The sequence below is a fragment of the Protopterus annectens genome, chromosome 14.part0 (assembly GCF_019279795.1).
Source record: "Protopterus annectens isolate FY-2018-M chromosome 14.part0, PAN1.0, whole genome shotgun sequence".
Taxonomy (NCBI): Eukaryota; Metazoa; Chordata; order Ceratodontiformes; family Protopteridae; genus Protopterus; species Protopterus annectens.
Window position 1 is genome coordinate 725,856,504 of NC_056748.1, and position 22,345 is coordinate 725,878,848.

Consider the following 22,345-nt stretch of genomic DNA (forward strand, 5'->3'; position numbering starts at 1 on the left):
TGAATCTTCTGACCAGGATTCTGTTTTTTTCCTGATTCTTCTGATCTGGATTTGCCCTTATCTACTTATGAGGATTCTGATGCAGAGGACTCCATTCCCTCTGCTTCCCCTCCAGAGGATTTTTCTTTTGGGGGAAACCTTGCATACTGTAAGGGAGCATTTCCACTGGGAAAGCTAGGATTTTTCTGATTCATAAAAGAGGCTTAGGGATTTCTTACTCCTACCTCAGCATAGGCCTTTAGCTATTCCTCCATTGTTGATGATGCTTTTTTGGAATCTAGTTTGGCCCCAGATTCCTTGCCTCCTGCTCACAGAAAACCAGACAGATACTACAGGGTTCCGGAGTCGCACAAATTTCTTTTTAAAAATCATATTGCGGATCCAGAGACTGTTTCACAGGGGCCCAAGGGCATTAAGGATTCTACTGCTAAAAATCCTACCCCTTCTGATAGAGACTCCAGGGTGCTGGATAGATGAGGTAAGAAGGTTTACACTTCTGCAACCTTGGCCATTAGGGCTTTAAACTGCCAGTTTCAAGTATCAGCAACATGTTATTGGATTGCTTAAACAGAAAATAATGTTGATTCCTGACTGTGTGGAAAATAAAGAATTACAGGATTTAATGTATTCTGCTGAACAAGTTGGAAAACATACTTTGCAGTGTGGTTTTGATTCATTAGAGGCCTCTTGCAGGGCCACTGTTACTGAGTCTGTGCTCAGAAGGCATGCTTGGCTTAAGGAGCAATCTTTGCCTGATCATGTTAAAGCTAAATTGTTGGATGCTCCCTTAAATCAGGACCGCCTGTTTGGCAACATGGCTAAGGAAGTGCTTAAAAAGATGGAAGATAAAGCTAAATCTATGCAAACTGTTAAAGATTTCTTACAAGTTCAGCCTCCTAGATTTAGTAGGCACTGACCTTCTAAGAATTGGTCTTTTCCAGCCCCTTTCAGGTCTTCTCAAGCCAAACCCAGACACAGCAAAAACACCAGGTTTCAGTCCCAGGGGACACACAAAACTAAGCAGTTGGGGGGGGCCTCCGCTTACAAATCTGGGAGTAATAAGACTTCCCCCCTATGGTAAACTGTCTCATTGACTTCCTTTTAAAATTTCCAAGCACTTATCAACTGGCTGTCCCTTTGAGAGGAAAGATTGCTCTTCATGCAAAGAACTGGAAACTCATTACCCAGGACAAATGGGTTTTAAATAGTGTCCCAGGGATACAGATTTCACTTCCACATGTTGCCAACACCAAGCGGGTGGCTGGACCTACCCAAAAATCAGTGGGCAGAGGCCCAAAAACAAATACTTTCTCTCTCAAGCATGGGGGCTATTCAACTGGTACCAGAAGAGGAAAAGGGCCAAGGATTATACTCAAGACTTTTCCTGGTATCCAGAAAAGACAATTCATGGCGTCCTATCCTGGACCTGTCTACTCTAAACACCTTTTTGGAGATTCCAAAATTCAAGATGCTGACTCTTCAACAATTACTTCCTATGCTAGGCAAAGATGCCTGGTTGGTAACACTAGATTTAAAAGAAGCATACCTGCACATCCCAATCAGGGAATCTTGCAGAAGATACCTATGCTTCAAAGCAGGCTGCGCACGATATCAGTTCTCTGCACTGCCCTTTGGCTTTTCTACTGCACCCAGGGTATTCACAAAGTGCCTAGCTCCAGTTATTGCATTTTGCAGGCAAAGAAATATTCAAATATACCCATACCTGGACGATTGTCTAATTCAGGCAGAAAGCCAGGACATACTTTTGAATCATCTGGCCTTTGTACAAAGGGTTCTAACTTGTCTGGGGTACACCGTAAACGAAAAAAAACATACCTGGTACCCTGTCAACAAATTATATTCCTGGGAGCAAGCCTGAATGCAACTTCCCAGATGGCCTCCCTCACGCCAGAGAAACAAATTCATTTGACAACCTACTTCAAACAAGTGGCCACAAAGACCCTGCTATCTGCAAGACAAATACTGCAAGCCTTGGGGTTCTTGGCCTCCTGCATTCTTCTAATTCCATATGCAAGACTGCATATGAGGAAACTACAGTGGTATCTAAAACGCCTATGGTGTCAACATTCTCAGGATGTAGAAGCAATGATTCCTGTCATACCTTGCCTATGCCTAGAGTTCCTTTGGTGGGCAGAGGCCTGCCACCAAAACAAGGGACTACCTTTCACACCACCCCCTGCCACTCAAACCCTAACAGACGCATCAGACTATGCATGGGGGGCTCACCTGGCAGGGAAGTGCATTCAGGGCAAATGGAACCCAAGTCAAATGCACCTGCCTATCAATCAAAAAGAAATGTTAGCTGTACAGAATGCTGACGGCCTTCAATGACCACATTCTTCCAGGACAACTAATGGTAAAGACTGACAACACCACTGTTGTGTGGTACATAAGCAGGGGGGTACACATTCTTACCCCCTCTGCAGACTAGCCATGGCATTGTGAAACACAGCCTTGAACTACGAAGTGCACCTTACAAGCTCACTTCTGCCAGGAAAGTTAAATACACTGGCAGACGGACTAAGCAGAAACCTCATGGACCCACACGAGTGGAAACTGGAGTCAAGGATTTTCAACATGTTGACAAGCAAATGGGGGAGCCCAGATATAGACCTATTTGCATCTCCCCCGAACTACCAGTTGGAAAACTTTTGCACTAGGGCTCCTCACAAACAAGCCTGGAAAGTGGATGCTCTGTCCTTCAGCTGTAAAAACCTGTCAGTCTATGCCGTCCCCCCCTCTGCTCTCCAAAGTACTACTAAAAATCAAACAAGACAAAGGATGATTTTGATCTCTCCAGACTGGCCATGCCAATACTGGCACCCCCTCCTTTGCAGTGTGTCACGGTTATCCGCATGGCACCTGCCTCAGACTCCTTCCCTGTTGTCTCAACAGAAGAACCAGATTATTTACCCTTAGCTTCTAACACTAAATCTTGCAGCCTGGTTAACTACATAATCTCTCCTTTACCATCCCTCAGTAAACCTGTGATGGATATCATTTTAGAGGCAAGGAGGCCTAGCACTAGAAAATCCTATGCTGAAAAATGGAAAAGATTCTGTGCCTGGAACCAGTCTCAAGGGATGAGCACAGCAGCACCCAATTTACCTCAGATTTTACAATACTTAACTGAGACGCTTCACAAGGGCCTGTCTTTTTCCTCCATTAAAATCCACGCCTCAGCCATTTCAGCTCATTATAACACAGAACCCCCCCCCCCTTTCTCTCATCCACTGCTCAAGCAGTTCCTCAGAGGGGCCAAAAATTTAAGACCACCCAGGAGAGCTCCAATCCCAGCCTGGGACCTTAACTTTGTTTTGGAGAAACTCGCTCTACCTCCTTTCAAACCAGCTGCTACTACAGACCTAAAATTTCTTTCTTGGAAAACAGCTTTCCTTTTAGCAATCACTTCAGCTAGAAAGGTATCTGAATTACAGACCCTTATGGCAGTGGAGCCTTTCATAATCTTTCATGCGGACAGTGTGTCCCTCAGAACCAATCCATCCTTCATGCTCAAGGTGGTATCCAGTGTGGCTCTTAATCAGTCCATTCATTTGCCAACCTTCTTTCCAAATCCAGAGAACAAAGGGGAACGGATATTGCATTCCTTAGATGTGCACAGACAACTCAGATTCTACTTTGACAGGACTAAACCTCAAAGGAAATCTGAACTGCTGGTAGCATTTGCTACAGGGACAGAGGGGAAGGCTATTTCAAAGCAAACCATTTCTAAATGGATAGGCCATTGCATTCATTTCTGCTATAAGCACCATGGAAAACCTATACCCCAGGGGATCAGACCTCACTCCACCAGGGCTGCATCTACCTCTACAGCCTTCTCAGAGGCGTCCCTACCAGGGACATCCTAGAAGCTGCTACCTGGAATTCTGTACATACTTTCACCAAGCATTACCATTTGTCATTTAGAGCTGGCTTTGCCACTGCAGTCTTGCAGGGCCTTATAGCTGGTCCTAATGCTATCTACATTCCTCCTCCGAACCACAGATTTGGGAATCTACCTAAATGTAATGACTGCAACAGTGAAACATGAAGAACATAGTACAGTTGTGTACACTTACCATAAATGTAGTTGTTCAAGTGTATTCACTGTTGCAGTCCTGGTTACCCTCCCTCCAGCCCCCTAACTTCTTTTGGCTATACCTCTACTTTCCTTTACTATGCTTAAAAGCCTTTTTGGTGCATTTGCTTTTTTGTTGGAGGTATATCATTGTACTTTTATATTTAATTGCTCCCCATTAGGGGGGCACCTGACATCTGTGGCAAGAAAAACTGATGTAATGGCGTTGTCTGCATGTTTTATACCCCTGATGACCTGAAGTCATGGAAGAAGAGACAGCAACCAATGCAGGACCCAAGACTTTGTTAACCACGCCGACTGAGGGCTACATGCAAGCGGATAACCCAAATGTAATGACTGCAACAGTGAATACACCCAAACATGTACAGTTATGGTAAGTGTACACAACTGTACTTTTTCTGTCATATTTTGTTTTATGCTTCTTATTAATCAGAAAATGCATGCTGTCACAGTGCCCTGTTGCTTTGTGTTTAAGTAGCAATGCTTTAATGACCATTGGGTAAGCTTGTCTGAGATTGTAAGCTGCAAGTAACCTTTACTAAGCATACTGTTAAATAATTACCAACACTGAAAGCCTTTTTGTTGTTGCTATGCAGAGAATATTTACATAACTAGATAATGTACAAGCCTTGGGTATTGAAATGCATATGACAGTATTTGTAATAAAGGACAGGATTACAGTATTTTCAGAAGCTCATTACATTTGTTGGAGATTTGCAGTCATCTTTGCAGGTTTTACCCATAAACTAAACAAAATGCCAATCTATCATGTGTGGTCCATAACCTGCGCAGTAATCCTTTAAGCAATTTATCTTGAGCTTGTTTGCTGTTCATTTTTTACTTTGATCATGTTTTCCCCATGAAACAAGTAGATAGTTGTCAGGCAGCAGGTCTTTTTTGGATAAAAAACATTTTAACAAGTAGGGGTATCACAGACATTTCTACTTTCAGCATGTTACTTGGTACTTTTATAAAGCTGAATATAAGTTATAATTATAACTGCAGTGCAAGGAGTAGCTTGTTTTTTTATACTTGATTTTGCCTAGTATTCCAGTAATGTATTTAAAAAGTAATTTATTTTTTCATGCCTCACAACCTTTTTGTTTCCATCTAGATATTAAGTAAATGTCTTGATTGGACTCTCGTAATGACAGTTTGGCACCCAGGGCAGCGTATTTAATTAAAGTTCCATTTGTTGTGTTTTTCAGCATAGCTCCACCCCTTTCTGGTTGGCCACACCCCTTCCTGTTGGCCCCACCCATTCAGCTGTCTCCTGCAGCCCCCTTTAATTTAAAGTCACCAGCCGCCACTGATTACATCAATAGTTACAAAACTACATACATCAGAGTAATACTCATTTTTAACTTTTCTTAAAAAATCCCAAGATTCCTTTACTATATAATCAATAAGTTCTAGAATACCCTTAAGAATCCAATCTACAAACAGCCCTAAGGTGTAGATAGGACTGTTGTGGGAAGTTACTATAATTCTAAAGGGGGTGTTAATATTTTTATGGATTTTAGGGATACCAAACACATTTGGGATAACCGGATGTTCATTCTTTAAAAAAAATAAAAAGCAATTCATTAATGACTCCTTGAAATAAAGCGTTCTCTGATAACTGTATTTTCCTTTTAGCAATGTTAATTTAATTTAATGACATTATAGCATACGTATCTGTATCATGTAACATATCCCCTCTTAAATTAGTATAATCCATACTATCCATTATAACCATCCCTCCCCCTTTATCGTGTTTCATTACCCTACCATTTTTATTAATCCATAGTCCTTGAAGTAAATTTGTTCTTCTTTTAAATTAAAGAACTGCCCTTGATGAATATTATAAGCTTTGTATATTTCTTGTACACAAATCTTCATAGCTAGCAATTAAAGGGTGTAGTGGTGGATTAAGTATACTCTTCCTCTTAAAATTAATCTCAGAAAAATCACTATCCACTTGGTTCTTGAACATTGTCCTAAAATGTAATTTTCTGGTATATAATTTGAACTCAGTAATTTTGCAGTATCACACCTACGGATTGGGACAAATTTGAGCCCTTTCTTAAACAAAGAAAAATTGATAGATCCTACAACCTGTGCACTATTAACCTTGAAAACTTTTTCCCCCCAAAGGCTTCTATATTCCTGTTATCACCTAAAACTTGCTCCTGCTGTTCTTCCTCCACTGTGATTTCTGTCCCGTGTACAACTGCCCTGTTATGTATTGGGGCTGGGGTAAGAAATTGTTGAACTGACAAGATTTATTTCCAGTCCTCTCAGACCTTCTTAGAACTGGGTATTCTCCCTCATTAACCTCCCCATTTTCCCTATTACAAGATTGGTTGTTACTCAAAGGGGCTGGGTTCTGTCTAAAAGGTTCCTTAGAATAATCACCTGTTGCTCCCCTCAATTCCCCCTTGGTACCAACATTAACAACCCTACTCTTCATAAATTATGCCTTGAGCAAAGGCTAAGCTGAGTTACAATTATATTCAGAAGCATCTCGTAAAAGTTTCTTCTGTTTCCTGGCCATATTAGACTTAACCTGCTCCTCTACTTTGTTAAAAATAATAATGTACTGGGTTTCTAAACTTGAAAAAAATTGCGTCATTAAAAATCTGAACATTCATCTCATTAATTTTCTCAAATAATTCATTGATATGGTTATTATTAATCCTAATGATAAACTGAATAAGTTTCAGACCATGTCGGTCAAACATACTCAAAAGTTCTTCCAACACCTTCTGTCCATATATAATCCCATTTGGGAATTTAAACTTTCATAAACCCTTTGGTACCCACTTCGGTGTCACATATTCAGCAAGATACACATTATCTCACTGTAAAGCACAAAGCTCCATAAAGTCTTGTAGATCAGAAGCACCATTCATTGAAGAGGTACAAACCAAAGTATCGATTGAAAACCGAGTCTATTTTAACCAACTATCCATCTGCTTAATATCCTCCTAGTGATTTTCCCTTTGGGCACATGGAATTTCATCCAGATTGGTTGAAATAGTCACTTCCTTCTGTGCCGCCAGCCGTTTTGTTTGACAATACCATTCACTTCCTGGTTCAATGGACTACGTTGTTGGGGAAATGTTACTAGGACTTCTGGGAATTGAAGTCTCTCCAAAGAAGATTGTATTTGCATTGCTTGCTAAGAAAGCAGTTTTGCTAACTGATAAATTGCCTTCTTTTCCCAATTTCATTGAATTCTGTGTAATATCATCCACAGGAGCAGCATTGCCATCAGGCAAAGAGCACGGTCCTGTAAATTCAGCCATTTCCTCTAAAGAAAGAAGGAACGGAGAAAGGGCACAAATTTGTCCAATATCAAAACATTGAAATTCACTTGCACAAAATGGGTATAACGTGCAATAGATAGAAAAGTCCATAACGACTGTGAAATAAGAAAAGAGATAAAAGCAAACCTCTGGCAAAAGTAAACTGCAGAACCAAAAAGCCTCAGGGTGAATGCTCTACCTTTTAAAACCAGCCCAACTTGAAAAAATAAAGCAAAACTGTTTATCAAGTGCTTTCTTCCTTTTCACATAAGGACTTCCTCAGAATGAAAAAAATTACACAAACCAAATGTTTAAATAGTCAACTACCATCACATGACACCTTAATACATGAATCATCCAATAAAATGAAATATGAAAAATGAAGACTAAAAACTCCAGTATCCAATAAAAACCTATTGTAAATATTACTTTTGGATATTGGACATTTTTAGTTTTAATTTTTTATATTTCATTTTTTTATTGGATGATTAATGTAATAAGGTGTCATGTGAAGGTAGTTAACTATTTAAACATTTGGTTTGTGTAATTATTTCATTCTGAGGAAGTCCTTATGTGAAAAGGATGAAAGTGCTTGATAAACAGGTTTTGCTTTATTTTTTACTGAGTTTGGCTGGTTTTAAAAGGTAGAGCGTTCACCCAGAGGCTTTTTGGTTCTGCACTTTACTTTTGCCTGAGGTTTTTGCTGTATTTTTATCTTGCTTATTGTAAATGCTGCCATAAATAAAAGCAGCAGAATTAAATGCGTGTAAGGAAAGGAAGTAAGGGTATGACAGAAGCAGTAAAGCACTTAACTTTTTGAGTATTTTTTAGTCAAAGATTTTGAGCAGAGTTTAGTACAGCATGAAAAATGGAAATATACCAGGTATGAACATGATCAAAATGTTGCTTCTGTGGCACTGTTTAAGAAGATACTTATGAAGGCAAGTACATGTTGGATAATCTGTTGAATTACAAATTATATAGAGTAATTGATTCCTTATGTCATGTACAATGAAATGGTAGCCCAGAAATAAGTTAGTAGGAAAACGTTTTTTTGAAACTAAGAAAATAAAGAATATGTAGTGAATGTGGGGAGATGAAAGTATAGTGGGACACAATTATATACTTTTTTGTTTTGCAATTTTTATACAACTTATGCAGTTATGTTATAATGTCATTTAAAGAACTTTTAAATTTTATTTTGGGAATGGTAGGAGACATGAGATTTTTTAACATGGACCTACACCAAATTCAACAGATAGGGCATCAGTTTAATGTCTCATCTGAAAAATTGTCTTAGTGCAGTACCCCCAGTGCTGTACTGTACTTTAGAAACTGAACAAATCACAATTAAAAAACCTTACTGGACAGATGTTCTCTACAAAGGTATTAAAGTACAAGGAGAGCCCTGTATCTGGTCTGCTGCTTCATGGCATCATATTAAGTGACTGTGAAGCATGCAGTGAAGGCAAACTAATACCATAATTTCTTTTTGCCCTCTAAACAGGTCCTGTTTAACAAGTGTTATTTAAAAAGTAGTAAAGTTAACAGAAAAATAACAAAAAAGCAACTGCAATAAGCAGTTACAAGGAGCTGCCATTTTAGTAGCCCCTCACACTATCCATGGTGCGTAGGAAGCCGTGGTTACCAAGCATGGGAAAATGACTAAAAACTAATGCAGTTAACTGCGTTGGAGGGGGGTATGAGCCTATGAGATAGATCATACAATAATGCCTGATAGTGTCAGAGCCTTGCAAAATTTTAAATGTGTAAAAAAAAAACGTTCTGCCTCTTTTGCTGTTAGTGTATTATATGAATGTGTGTGTTTGTATATGTTTGTATAGACACTATATTTTGGATGTAAAATATGTTCTCCAAAAGCAATTGCATGTCCTATAGCAACTATGAAATATTAGGCAGAGGAATTATTTTAGATAAAAAATTAAAAAAAAAATATATATATATATATATATATATATATATATATATTGACATAGTAAAACAAATACAAACCAATTTAACCACCCATTTTCTAAGCACAATAATGCCCTTCAGGGTGGGTATTTTGGAAATGGCATATCTTCAAGGGGTGAACAGACTTTCTGCCTGTGGTATCGGGTGTCACAACACCCCTGGGCATTCTATTTCCTCAATGATGCCCACCCTCTCTGGTATTATTGCTTGTGTGCTGCCATTACTGACATATGGCCAGATAATTGGTATGGGGATGGAACCCATATCCTTCTGATGTTGCAAACAGAAGCAATGTGCTACTGCCTGAGCTAGTTGTTCTGTTCCAGTTTCATAATTTGTTTTCTGTGGTTTGATCCATACCTACAAGCTTATGGTACAATTACAAATAGGGCAACCATGATTTTCCCCGTTCACGTTGAAAGTAATTTTGTAGTACTATTATAGCAACAAAGTAATCCACAGAATTAAATGGTTACCTAATTGTTTGGATGCTATTAGAGTTTTTTTCTTGTTTACTGTGCAGTTTTTGAACTAATATCATTGCAGCATCATTTGTGGTGTAACAGCATTTAGAGTCCCATTAATAGTATAACAAGAGTTAGAACATTACAGCTTTTGCTAGAAATACTACCATTCTGTACACAATAGCATGTTGCCAGCATGACATGTTTTTTTTTAACAAAATTGAATATAAAGTTGTGACATGAGGTGAAAATAAATGCTTAAAGTGCTAATATGAAGCATTCACTAAGAATACTTCATTTTAAATCATTTCCTTCACTGGTGCAAAAGCATGAAAGTATTAATTCAGGGGTCTAATATAAACTGCTTGGTTTAGTAAACAATGTATAATTTGTGTTTATGAACCATGATCTTATTCACCTTTATGGTAGTTATAATTGAGATTTTCACCAACCTTAATGGCCCAGAAGTCATTGCGTTTCAGCAAAGGTTTATTTGCACTCTGCAGCCTTTCTAGTCTACACAGCATTAAATTGAAACCAGGCTAACACTCCATTATACTATTCTTTGAAGGCAGCAGGAATACTGTCAGCGGCAAGAAGATCAAACTGTGTCATGTTAATTCATTTTCAGGCACTCGTAGCTTAGTAAATTTGCTGTCTTATGATAGGGTCAAAAGTTGCTATGCGTTGATAAAGATCAAGGTGCATGTCTGCATTGTTGGATGAGGAAATAGGGAGACTGAATTAAGTTACTGAGCTGAGAAGAAAAAAACATGACACTATCTTAACAGCCAGCAATGAGATTGTGAAGATTATTTTCACTTAATGTATGCATTCAGTAAAAACTGTATGTTGCCTGCTGAATTTTTATTGCATAAGATAGGCTTATCTATATGTATGACTCACCTGCAAGATAATGTATAGTAAAGGTCACATCATTGCTTTTGACGGGATGATAAATTGGAAAAATACAATCTTCATCTAAGGGTGTTTTTCCAACACTGACTACAGTGTTGAAATTTTATGTGGCTAAGCATTCCCTTATTTCTTTTCACAGGTTTCCGTTGTATTACGAACTGAAGATTGCTTTTGTTATTTGGTTACTCTCTCCTTATACAAGAGGAGCAAGCATATTGTACAGAAAGTTTCTTCATCCTCTTCTTTCTTCGCGGGAAAGAGTAAGATTTGATACAGTTTTTGATGTTTTGAAGTGAATTATTAAATACACTCATGATAATTACTCAAGCTTTCTTGGTTCTGAACACACACCGGTCAGTTGTTAATGTATATACCCTTTACAAGTCTTTGAATATATATACCCTTTAGAAGTCTTTAAGTATGAGCTTCTTGAATATGAATAAAGAAGCATGGAGCTGGGCAGTCTTCAGGACCTTTTTGTATCTTTGACTGGGGTCTGCAGGGACATAGATGCAGTACTCTTGGTCATTGTGTCATCATGAGCTTGGCTTAGATTTACTGGACTGGTCAAGGGATCAACATTTAGTAACACGGCACTGTCCCCTGTGGATGGCAGATGTGTGCAATGAGGCTGTAATGACCTCTGCAATTTTGGACCATATTTTTTCTGGAATTATTACATTTGTGTTTCTAAAGCTAGCTTCTGTATTGTTAAGTGTTAATTGAAGAGTAATAGTAAGGCCATGGCAGAAAGTGTGTGTGTCTGTCTGTGTGTAGGGTACCTTCACAGTTTCAGAGGGGCAAGAAAAATTTGGTCGCATCGTATATATCCATTTTTGACTGGTAACAGTTTTTTGTGACCATGGGTGAGCAGACTGGAAGAACTTCAAGAATTGCAATTCTGAAGATTTGCTTTGATGTGAGAAAAAGGAAAAAAAAGTCAAGTCAACCTGGAGATATGTTGCCATAAATTAGTTGGGAAGTAGGTGCTTGATGTTAAGGAGATAAATCTAAAATGAAAAACAGGCTATAGTGGCATCAGTTGCATCATGTAAGGGTATACGTTGTTTTACAGATTTTGTTGCATCACATTAGGGCTTGCAGGGAGACTGGTGCAATGAAGAGAGAGAGGAATGTAGCATTCTGCCCCAAAAGGGAGAAAAAAAGTTCAAAAGCAGCACATGTCTAAAATTGCTGAAAGAAAAAAATGTTGATCAAAATGTTGTACAAAAATGCTTTTGTTACCTAAATGCGCAACTTGGAAATGATTTAATATGAGACTGTTACTGTTAAATTACTGAAATTAAGTGTTGTTGCATATGTAATAAAAAGTCATGGAGCTGCAGCTTTTCTCGAATTTACAGGTTGCATAACATTTTCTTTCCTGTTCCTAACTGAATAAACCCTTAAATCTGCATCCAAACTACACGAGGTTCTGGGAGTGTGACCTAGAGGGAAGACAGCCCAGTTTAGTCTGAATGACTTTAGTATTCCTTGTGTTTATATACTTTTAAGTTCAGAATATTCTGTTTATAGTTCTGATTTACATTGCAGTCTTTCTAAAATTGTTTAAAAATTCCAAAAGTACTATTTTCAAAAATTGTGTATAGCTATATAATCTTTGAGCTTTATTTATATAGTCTAAATGTTTTTGAACATTGTTTTGCATGCTGGAAACTTATATTTACCCACAATTAGTGGTGGTGCAGCGGTAGCGTTGTTGCCTCACAGCAAGAGGTTCTACCGTTCGATTCTCGGCTGGAGCGCCTTCTCTGTGGAGTCTGCATGTCCTCCCCCTGGTAGAGTGGTGTTCGAAAGACATGAGTGAATGGGTGTGCCTTCGTTGAAGGTTGGGCGTTGGGCTGGCACCTCGACTCCGTAAAAATATAGTGCCAATCATTAGCGAATCGGATTTCCACTGTAGCGACCCCTAACCAGAAAAAGCCGAAAGAAGAAAAAATTTTGTGACACCTGCTTTATCCAGTGAATGTCCAGAGCCTGTCCCAGCATTCATTAGGTACAATGCAGAGAATGTAGTCTTGGACAGGATTATGGTGTTACACATGCCCGCGTGCATGCTTACATTCTGTGAGTGTGTGTGTGTGTGTGTGTATATGTGTGTGTGTGTGTATATATATATATCTATATATGTATTATATTTCATGGATCACCAGTTTACTTGTGCATGCATACCTCTCAGTTGTCCAGAGAATGCTGAGATCTTTGCTACATATGTTTTGGTCTGTTCCTCATTACATTTGTTTTTTTATGCAAATGATTGAGGGTTGCAGTCACTAAATGACATCCATTTAAGTTCCAAACTTCACAAGCTTCAGAAAATGAATATTACTGTAAAAGGTGGTGTTCTAGATATTGTCTCCCCTTTATTTTTGGCTTTGTTCACATTCCTTGAGTAAAGACATTAAGAGGTTTGATTGCATGACTTTGGGATGTGCATACATGCTGAAGTTGTTACTGAGGAAGACATATTATATGCCATTTCCTGGTGAGGAATAGTACAGTAGGGATTGCAGGTACTTTAAATGTGAAAGTTGTGGTTAAGTGCTTCATGAGATAGAAGGAATACAAAATTAGCCATTTGCATACAGAGTGGAAGACATGTCCTTGCAAAGCGACATTGATGATTTTCAGTGTTCTCTATTATAAAGAATGGTCTAAAGTGTCTTCTTATAGAATGATACTTTTAAATGGAAAATGTGGAGACAGTGCTTCCATTGCAGTTTTTAAGTCAAAAATACTTTGTGAGCATGTTTTGAAGCATAGAATGCTTAACTGGTAAATTAAAAATATATCATACGATTTGTATTAAAAATGCACTTGCCTAGTCCCATTTAGTCCTTTCCATTTTATTAACTGAAAATGTTATATTTGCAAAAGAGGAATATGCAGTAGATAAACATTTTTATACCATACCTTTTAATTTTTCTCTGTATATGTTGCAACATCTAATAGCATTTACATCCTTTTGTCTTATTTTTCACACTAAGGTACCTATTGTCGTGCCTTATTACCAATTCCTGCCACCTCCAGTAGAAGGCTAGTACCAAAGTCACTATTTTTTTAGAAGAGCATTTGACTCAAATACTTGCTTTCACTCATGTCTTTGACAGTTATTAAATTTTGCTACCACATTTAAGTCCCTTTCACTTCCCTGGGGGTGCAGTCTTATATTTGTCATGGTTTGTATTAAGTGACAGTAGCAGTAGGCATTTGAAAAATTCAAACTTTCAGCCTTAATTTTTAAATGGTTTGCAAATAGCCTTTCTACCTCAGCATATAAGCAACGTTTTTCACAGTCCACTCCATTTAAGAATGTGACTTGAAGGGGATTGTCTGAGGCCATGTGCTCTAAAGATGAAAAGTTTTTTTTGACTATGTGCCACATTGTTAAAGCTCTAGGCAGGGCCTCCAACTGACCATAACTGTTATGTTAGTGTTCAAGATAGCAGAACTGTAAGGATCTCACCTGAGTTTATTCAGGGAAGTTAAAGGAACACTAAACATTTACGTTTGGGTTACCCCGATTCCACTGTCAAGTTCCGTGGCTAGAAATTCCTCCAAGTGGTGGTATGCTCCTTGTAAAGAACCAGGTCTTTTCTCATTCCCTGCTTAGGAAGTTCCTTAGTTTGTGTTTGTTTTATTTATTGCTCACTTTTGTTTATCGGGAAAGTTCAACTGGGTACAGTTTCCTTTTTCAGAGGTGGCCCCAGGGAGAAAAGATCCACTTCCAGAGTCACAATAAGTACACAATTACATTTGAGGTCAACATAATCAGCAGTACAGCAGTAATACAAGACAAAATACAGAAGGAAACAAAGATCTACTTGCAAAAATCAGCAATATGTGAGTGGATAAAATGGTTCAATTAAAATACAGTAGTGTATACAAAAATTATTGGTGATGCAAAAGGATCTGTGTGAAAAAATTGACAATGTATAAATTAACAAAAGGTATAAATACTTGCAATGAATATGTATTCTAGGATTATGTAATCATAGGTAGAGACTGAGAGGGAGCTAGGATGGTAGCTTTAAGTGTCATAAGGTGTCTTTATGACTAAGGTTGACAGGTTCAAGATACACAAAAAAGCTTGGGGTGGTTGGTAAGGTGGGAAAGGAGTTTGAGCGGGTTTGGATATTGAACAGAGGAAACTGACTTAATGAAGTGACAGTGCTTCAGAATTGTTTAGGTTGCTTAGAGTTGAGGACTGTCTGGGATACAACGTTAGATTTATGGAGGACCAGATAGATTTTGGGTTGCTTCTGTTTTCATCTTGTAGATTTGCATAGTAGTTTTTTCTAAATTAACAAGGTATTTTGTGCTGTTCCTGAGGTTTGTAATGATGGAAATTTGACTGCATTTTGTTATGGGCCTAAGTTTTCCTTGTCCTGTCTCCTAGCTCATAAGATGTGTGGCATTTCTAGCTAGCCAGGGAGCAGGATTTGATTTTACTCTTTGTGCTGAGAGGGTTAAGTTAATTTAGGATGTCAAGGGAGGTTGCAGCTTCATCTACAGGGAGATATTTTAGCTTGAACCAATGTTAATGTTTTAGATAGGAGATGAATATATCTTGCTAAATTTTGAGAGGTTGTGAACTGCATTGAGGTGATCATGTATGAGGATGTTAGATTGCTTTCTAATGAGATAAATTAAATGGTGATCACTTACTGTCTGCAAAAGTATAAGAGGAAGAGATTTTGTTAGATGAGGAAGTTAGAATCAATTTAGTAGTGGTTCCCTTATTATTTTTATGCGGGTTTGGGAGATTAGTTGTGATAGACTATATAGGTTTGTGGCACTGGTAGAACAGTTAGAGAAAATAGCCAATTTCTGATTAAATCACACATTAGTTTTCTTGTGGAATATTGAATATGGTCCAGTAGAAGATGTCTTCTGCAGTGTTGATGTTGTCTGGTGGCATGTACGGACCTGTGATAAATAAGGAGTTTTTGTGGTTATGTGAGAGCTGGGAAATGAGGATCTTTAATCAGCATTTATCATTTCTTGTTATTGAATATTAGAGGGTTGAGTGAGTGAGAATTTTTATACAGAATGGCACCATCTCCAGCCCTTTCATTTTCTGTTATCTCTTAGAATGTTGCAACCCAGGGGAAATGATTTCCTCATCTTTTACTTCTGTTCGTAGCCAGGTTTCAATTAGGACGATTACATTTGGGTCATGTTATCCTGCATGGAAATTTGTTCTCTTATTAACAACACTTTTGATGTGTACGTGCCTGATAAATTCATATAAAGAATTTTTATGTTGTGAAGTTGAGACAGGGTTTGGGTGAATATCTCTGCATAGTTGTATATTTATACGAGTGTGGAAATGGGGAGGTAGCCATTTTGGTTTGTACTTGTTTTTTAGTGGATTGTCTTAAGTATAGATGGGTTGTAATTATATATGTTGAAGTGGTTGGATACAAATTTAATAGCAAAGTTTTTAGAGTTTGGGAAATAAAAAAAATTGAATGGCTGTAGATGGCCATTAGTTGAATGTGGTAGAGTTGTTAGGCTGCCAAGAACAGGTATAATGAGAGCAGTTGTTGTTAGCTTGAGATAATAAGGTTATTGGAAGATGTGAAGTGGATGAGCGTTTGTGGGATATTTGCAGCGAGTATCCTGTACATTTTTTTGTGACAAAAGAAAGTTAGACTGGGGAAAGGATGTGGATTGTAGAGTGATTTTTTTTGTATTTGTTGGGGAGGAAGTGGGGCATATGTAAGTGAAGGCTATAAATGTGAGGGCATGGGGGTTTAGGTTGATGGTTGCTGTAGAGTGGAAAGGAGTAAGGATACAAAAAGGTGGTGGAAGAATATGTTTAGAGTGGTTTAAGGCTGAGGCTGCAGGGGATTGGTGTAGTTGGGGAGGAGTATGCAAATTATGGTGAGTGGTTGGAAGTAGTTGATTGGATGATACAGATAGCAGAGGAGGATGATGGTAGGTATGATTTACAAAGCAGTAGGTGGGACAGTACACAATGTGTACATGGTAGGATGTGGCTGGAATCTTGTTAAGGGTGGAAATCAGTTGAGATTGAGAGAGGTGGAGAACGTTGGGTTGAAATGTGGGCTATGTTTGGGGTTTGTTGGTATGGTAGTAGGGTAGGGAAATGGAGTGAACCCAAGCAGAGCCGCCATTTCATTCTCTGGAGGGAGGAGTTACTAATGCTTTCCAAACAGTAAGTTTGCAAATAAAGTATGATGTTTAGGAAATTTAAAATTAATGAAAGATATTCCAGGGTGCTGTAGTGTAGTTGTACAAATTAGAGCAGCAGTCAAAGGGTATATATTGCTTTTTGTGGAAGCTTGCACCTAACTTTGTGGAACAGAAGTATGTTGGGGAAATAGGTTACAGCAGTGCATGAGTACCCCTTAACACAGCTGTATTTCCAAAAATTTTAAATTACAGGCAAATTAAAATAAGTTCATAGATCACGTGACTCATGATGTAATGATCTTCAGAGTAAAATTGGTTTTAAAGGGCAAGTCTCATTCAAGCCAAGAAAGTGTGTTGCTTTTAACCTTCTAATCCAGACATACTCTCTAAATTCATTTTTATTCACTGTATCCCCTCTCCTAATATCTTGATACACTACCTGTAATATTGAAACCTAAAACTGTTTGGTTTCCTTAAGTGAAACATGTTTACACAAAGAATTACTCAAATTAAATTTCTTTATATCATAAATGTATTGTGCTTGTACGATCCCTGAATCTCCTATTAGTCTTGCTGACAAAAAAAAAAACAGTTCATACATCTAGAAACTAAATTTGTTGTTTCATAATCAGTGTTATCTTTGCATATATAAATATTCCTGGTAAAAGGATATTGAAAATAATCTGTATGCAGTATATATTGGTAAGAACTACAATTCATACACAGATATGTACCAATTCTTTTACTGAGGAAGTTGTACAAAGTAATTGTATAGCACAACTGTTGATTCATATTCTTATTTTTAAGAACATATTTAGGCATTGTCCCTGCCAATCTCCTGATATCTGGTGAACTTGGCAGAATTGTCCAATTTTCTTTAGAATATTGGTGATTGACCTGTAATTATTCCCATAAGGCAATACAACCGGTGTCACAGGTTATATGGATGAATCCAAACTAGTGTCAACACATCCTTTACAAAAGAACTAAAATATGAACACATACTACTGGACCTTAAAACTTTTACAGATGAGTAGGCTGTAGTTATTTCTGCAGTCTTATAACTGCACTGACCAAAATCAGTTGACATGGAAACAGCTTTTTTTTCAAAATCCATGCCATTTTCCAAAATTTTCCAAAAATCTTAGTCTCAAGAAGTGCTTTGAAATTTTTTTGTAAATGTACATCTAAAAAATTGATGGCCATATCAGATGATTCCATATCAAGTCCTAAAACATGACGGGTTTATCTAATGATTAAACTCATCTAATGTATAAATGTCCCTTTCCCACACCATCAAATATCCACAAATCTTCCATAGAAGAGAATGTACTGTTTAAATGGATTGTTATTAAATATATAGTTCAGTTCCCGTTCATGTAATACTAAACTGTCATAGGTTTTCACAAGTAGTTTGCCCATGGCAACACCTATTTGATGGTGCAGCTTATTTTCATAGCAAAAATGTTATTCTCCAACACTAATTAAAGAAATGTATATATAATATTAATTTAGGTGTTATTAAAGTTGAGATTCTGCCACAAAACATGCCTTATTCCAATTTCATTGGGAATAGATGTGAACAAAAGACTCGCATCAAGTGATACCAACAGATGATAAAAACTGATGTTTCTTTCCCAGTGTTTCAGCAACTTCAAAAAAATCATGTGCATCAATTAAAACATGAGTAACTTAATTTAAAATAGGTCTAAGCACTTGTTCTAAGTAACTAGAAATCTATTCAGTGATCCAGCCACGTCTTGAAGCAATAGGGCAATATAACTGGATGTGTTAAGTCTTTGTGGACTTTCGGCAATCCATGAATCGGTGATAATCTTGGTTCAAGAGCAATAAAGTATTTAAACAGCTCAGGTGTGATGTTCATATTTAAGTACTGCTCATAAGTGGCAATCTTAACATTAGATATTAACTGAAGCAGTAGACAGAATATTATCCATCACACTATCATCCATCATATTCATAGATTCAGAGTATTTTTTAGCATCCATCAGTACAATACTGCCTTCTTTATCTGCAGGATATATAATAATAATCAGCCTGCGCTCTCGTAAAATGGAGATTTCAAAAGATTTTAAATTTTTAAAAAAATCTCTTGCCTTAACCTTATTTAAATTTCCGTACAGGTTATAAATGTTCTCCACGGATTTTTTTTTAGAGATGCTAACACTGAAGGAGGAGATACTGGCGTGAACATATTAGTTTTTTAAATCTTTACTAACCATGCACGTTTCAGTCCAATTTGAAAAAAGCAAGTGTCAGCTCAGGTGAAGTCTCCGCTAAATCATAGTCCTGGACTGATATAAAGATCAAACCCTTTTCTAAAACATTTCTGTAATTACCTATTAAAATGTGCTTTGATAAATTATAGGTTTAAATTACTAGTTGCTGTTCTGCAACATGCTCTGAGTTTGCATACTCCACTGATTGTAGCCTCTCAGTTGTTTTTTTTTTTTCACTGCTTTTTTCTGAAAATTATATTTGGCTTATGGTTCTGGTAGGGAAGGAAAATCTTCAGAAATGAAAACTGCAAAACTGTATCCGGAACGATGAGTTGAGAAATCAGATGCAGCAGAGGCTGACAAGGAGGTTGGTGCATTGGAGGTGTTGGAATTCACTTAATTACATACAGTGTGTTGCTGTTTCTACATTGCATTGTTTCTCTTGACCATCTAAAAATATTCCCCATGGAAAAATCCAGGTGATCACAGGCAAGTTTCCCTTACAGCACATATTTCCAAAAAAGAACATCCTGGTAAATAATATATGGTAGCATGGTAAGATGCATGTACTTTACTTTTATGTGAAGAGTGCAGGCGCCACTTGTTTCAAGGCAGGAGATCCAAAAAACGACACCCGAGTTCTGTTCCTGGCATTTGCAGATGTTATGGCATATTAGGTGGCAACAGCTAGTACATTGCTGTATATGGCCACTATGGTATAGTAAGAAAAAAGTAGGAAAATAGAAAGAGGGTAAGTGGCCTGGGTTAGAAACCAAGATATCAAAACTTCTGTGATGTTAGCATTTCATGGAAAGTAGATGGCAGATCAGTAGAGTGGTGCATAGGCAGATAGTGTTTTTATGGTGGATTGGAATCTAGAAAAACAAGGCAATGTGCAACTTAAGTATATTACAAATACAACCGCTAAAGGAAACCCTCCTCCTTAAACCTGCAAATAAAGCATGACTTGATGAAACAAAAAAAATGCCACTTTTGAGCAGCCAACCATAGGAGGGTCATGTCCTCCCTTCGTGAAGAAGCACTCACTATAATTTACATATACACAATGAAGATCTGTAAAAAAAAAGGCAGCTAATTTGCATCATATTAAATCTGTAGTATGATAGCTGTTCCTGGTTCTCTACTCTGAAAACAAATCGAAAGTTATTTATTTTTATGTATTCTTTGGTAACCAGGAAAGTTGGTCTAAGCCAATGGCCCATTTTCAGCAGAGGCCCAGGAAGAAAAGCTTCACAACAGATTCAAAAACATTTAAACAATATTTGTTAAGTAACTGTATACAAGGTTAGAGAAGCCCTGCAACAGATTAAGTATTTTACAATGAGTTGGGGAGAAAGGCATCACAAATGCAAAAAAACATTTTACAAAAGCTGATAAGTAATTGTATACATGCCGAGAAAAGCTTGGCAGCAGATAACTCTCTTCAGTAGATTGAGATGTACCTTATAAACAAGGGGATAAGAGCCCCCACAACAGAGTGAAATATATAGAATATTGCTGGGAAAATTGTGATCAAGAATACAGTATGTACTGCAAGTTGCAAGACATTTTGCAGAAGTGATAGCCTATGTCAAGTAAAATAATTTATAATTATTCGGATATTTATTGTATTTTTATAATATTAAGGAGGTATGAAATACTCTGTTTTAGTACCAGAATACTGTAGTAGAATGAGATGGGAAGGAGTAATGTGCAGGAGAGAAAATTAGGATTGGAAGAGAGTGGATTAGTATTAGAGAGATGAGAATGGTTGGAAGGACACTAGACAGGAAATGGTTTCTGCTACTAAGATGATGAGGTAGAAGAGCATACATTAGTAATACAGTATCATTAAAATGAGAGCGGCTTTTGATAGGCCATTACTACCACCCAAGATAGGGAAGTGTTAGCGATTCAAGATGTGAAAGACGTAGTTATAGTAAGTAGGTGATCATGCATCTGTTATGAGCGCTGTGCAAGGACAGGTACAGGTGTCAGATATTTTTTTTTTTTAGATTGGTCTTGAAATTGGAAAGGTTGCCTGTATGTTTAAGGGGTAAGGGGATAGAGCTCCAGAAGTGAGCTACACAGCTGGAATAGAGAGGTTCCTGTTGACAGGTGTGGTTTGTAGGTAGTGAGGAGCATTTTGCTTTCAGATCTATGTGGCCTTGTAGGGGTGTATGTATGCAGTAAGTCTTGTTGGGCTTTGTTTTGGTTTAATTATTAATTTGTGGACTGGGAGTAGTTGTGTGGGAGTTGCTTGAGTGATTCAAACCAATCAAGCTGTCTTAGAGCTAAGTAGTGATGGGTTTTGCCTGGTGAGTTAGTCACAGTTTATTCTATTTTGTTGAAGCACTAGTTTATTTTTTGATTGAAGCTTGAAGGTTAACCAGTACTGGAGAGTCGTATAGGAAAGTGGGGATTAGGAGTGTAGAGGCCAGGAGTTTCCTGTATGAATCATTTAAGTAGTTTTTTGCACTACAGTGTCCCTAATCTTTGAGTTTTTAGATAAACTAAAATTTGACTTAAAAGAGCAAAAGGTTTTAATCAGTTGTTATGCCTGGTAGTTTGGTATGGGGGATGATTTCTATAGGGGTGTTATTAGAGGCTTTTTTTTTTTTTTTTGAGAAACTTTGAGGTGTGTAAGGGCTTCTTTGGGAGATATAAAATCAGCTTAGGTTTTTTTTTCTGAATTGAGTAGAAGCTGGGAGTTAGCCAATTAATTCAGTTTGGCCATAATATCCATGTTGAGTGTGCATTCATACTAGCATAAGTCAGGGTAGGTAAAGTGTCAGCCACTATAAGAAATTAGACAAAATAGCTATTTAAGCAGTAGCATAACTAAGCGATTTGTTTAAAGATCATTGACACACTACTTGGCAGTAGGACAGTAACACAAAATCTGCATGAAATTGCTAAGTAATAGTATCACTGGGTGACTATTCAGAGGGTACAGTGGCAGTCTACTGGCTGAACACCAGTACCACTTTAGTGGCAGTCAGACAGCTGTTAGAACTATGTCAGGAGTGAAAACATTCATAGGCTAGGTCACAAACAATATATAATAACCGGTTGTGTACTTCATCAGTAATTAGTCATATGGTTTTACACAGTTTCACACATTTCTTGGCTTCAGTTTTTGTCTTTTCGGCTTTT

General features: G+C 37.6%; 1 protein-coding gene across 1 annotated transcript in view; it reads left to right on the forward strand.

Moving 5' to 3' along the window:
• The window catches only part of REEP3 (receptor accessory protein 3), a gene marked incomplete in the record, with an annotated part of 1,378,370 nt that overhangs the window by 675,987 nt on the left and 680,038 nt on the right, over positions 1-22,345 (forward strand). Inside the window, 1 exon segment of the mRNA XM_044056467.1 lies at positions 10,906-11,026. Within this exon segment, the coding sequence (XP_043912402.1) occupies positions 10,906-11,026 (121 nt within the window).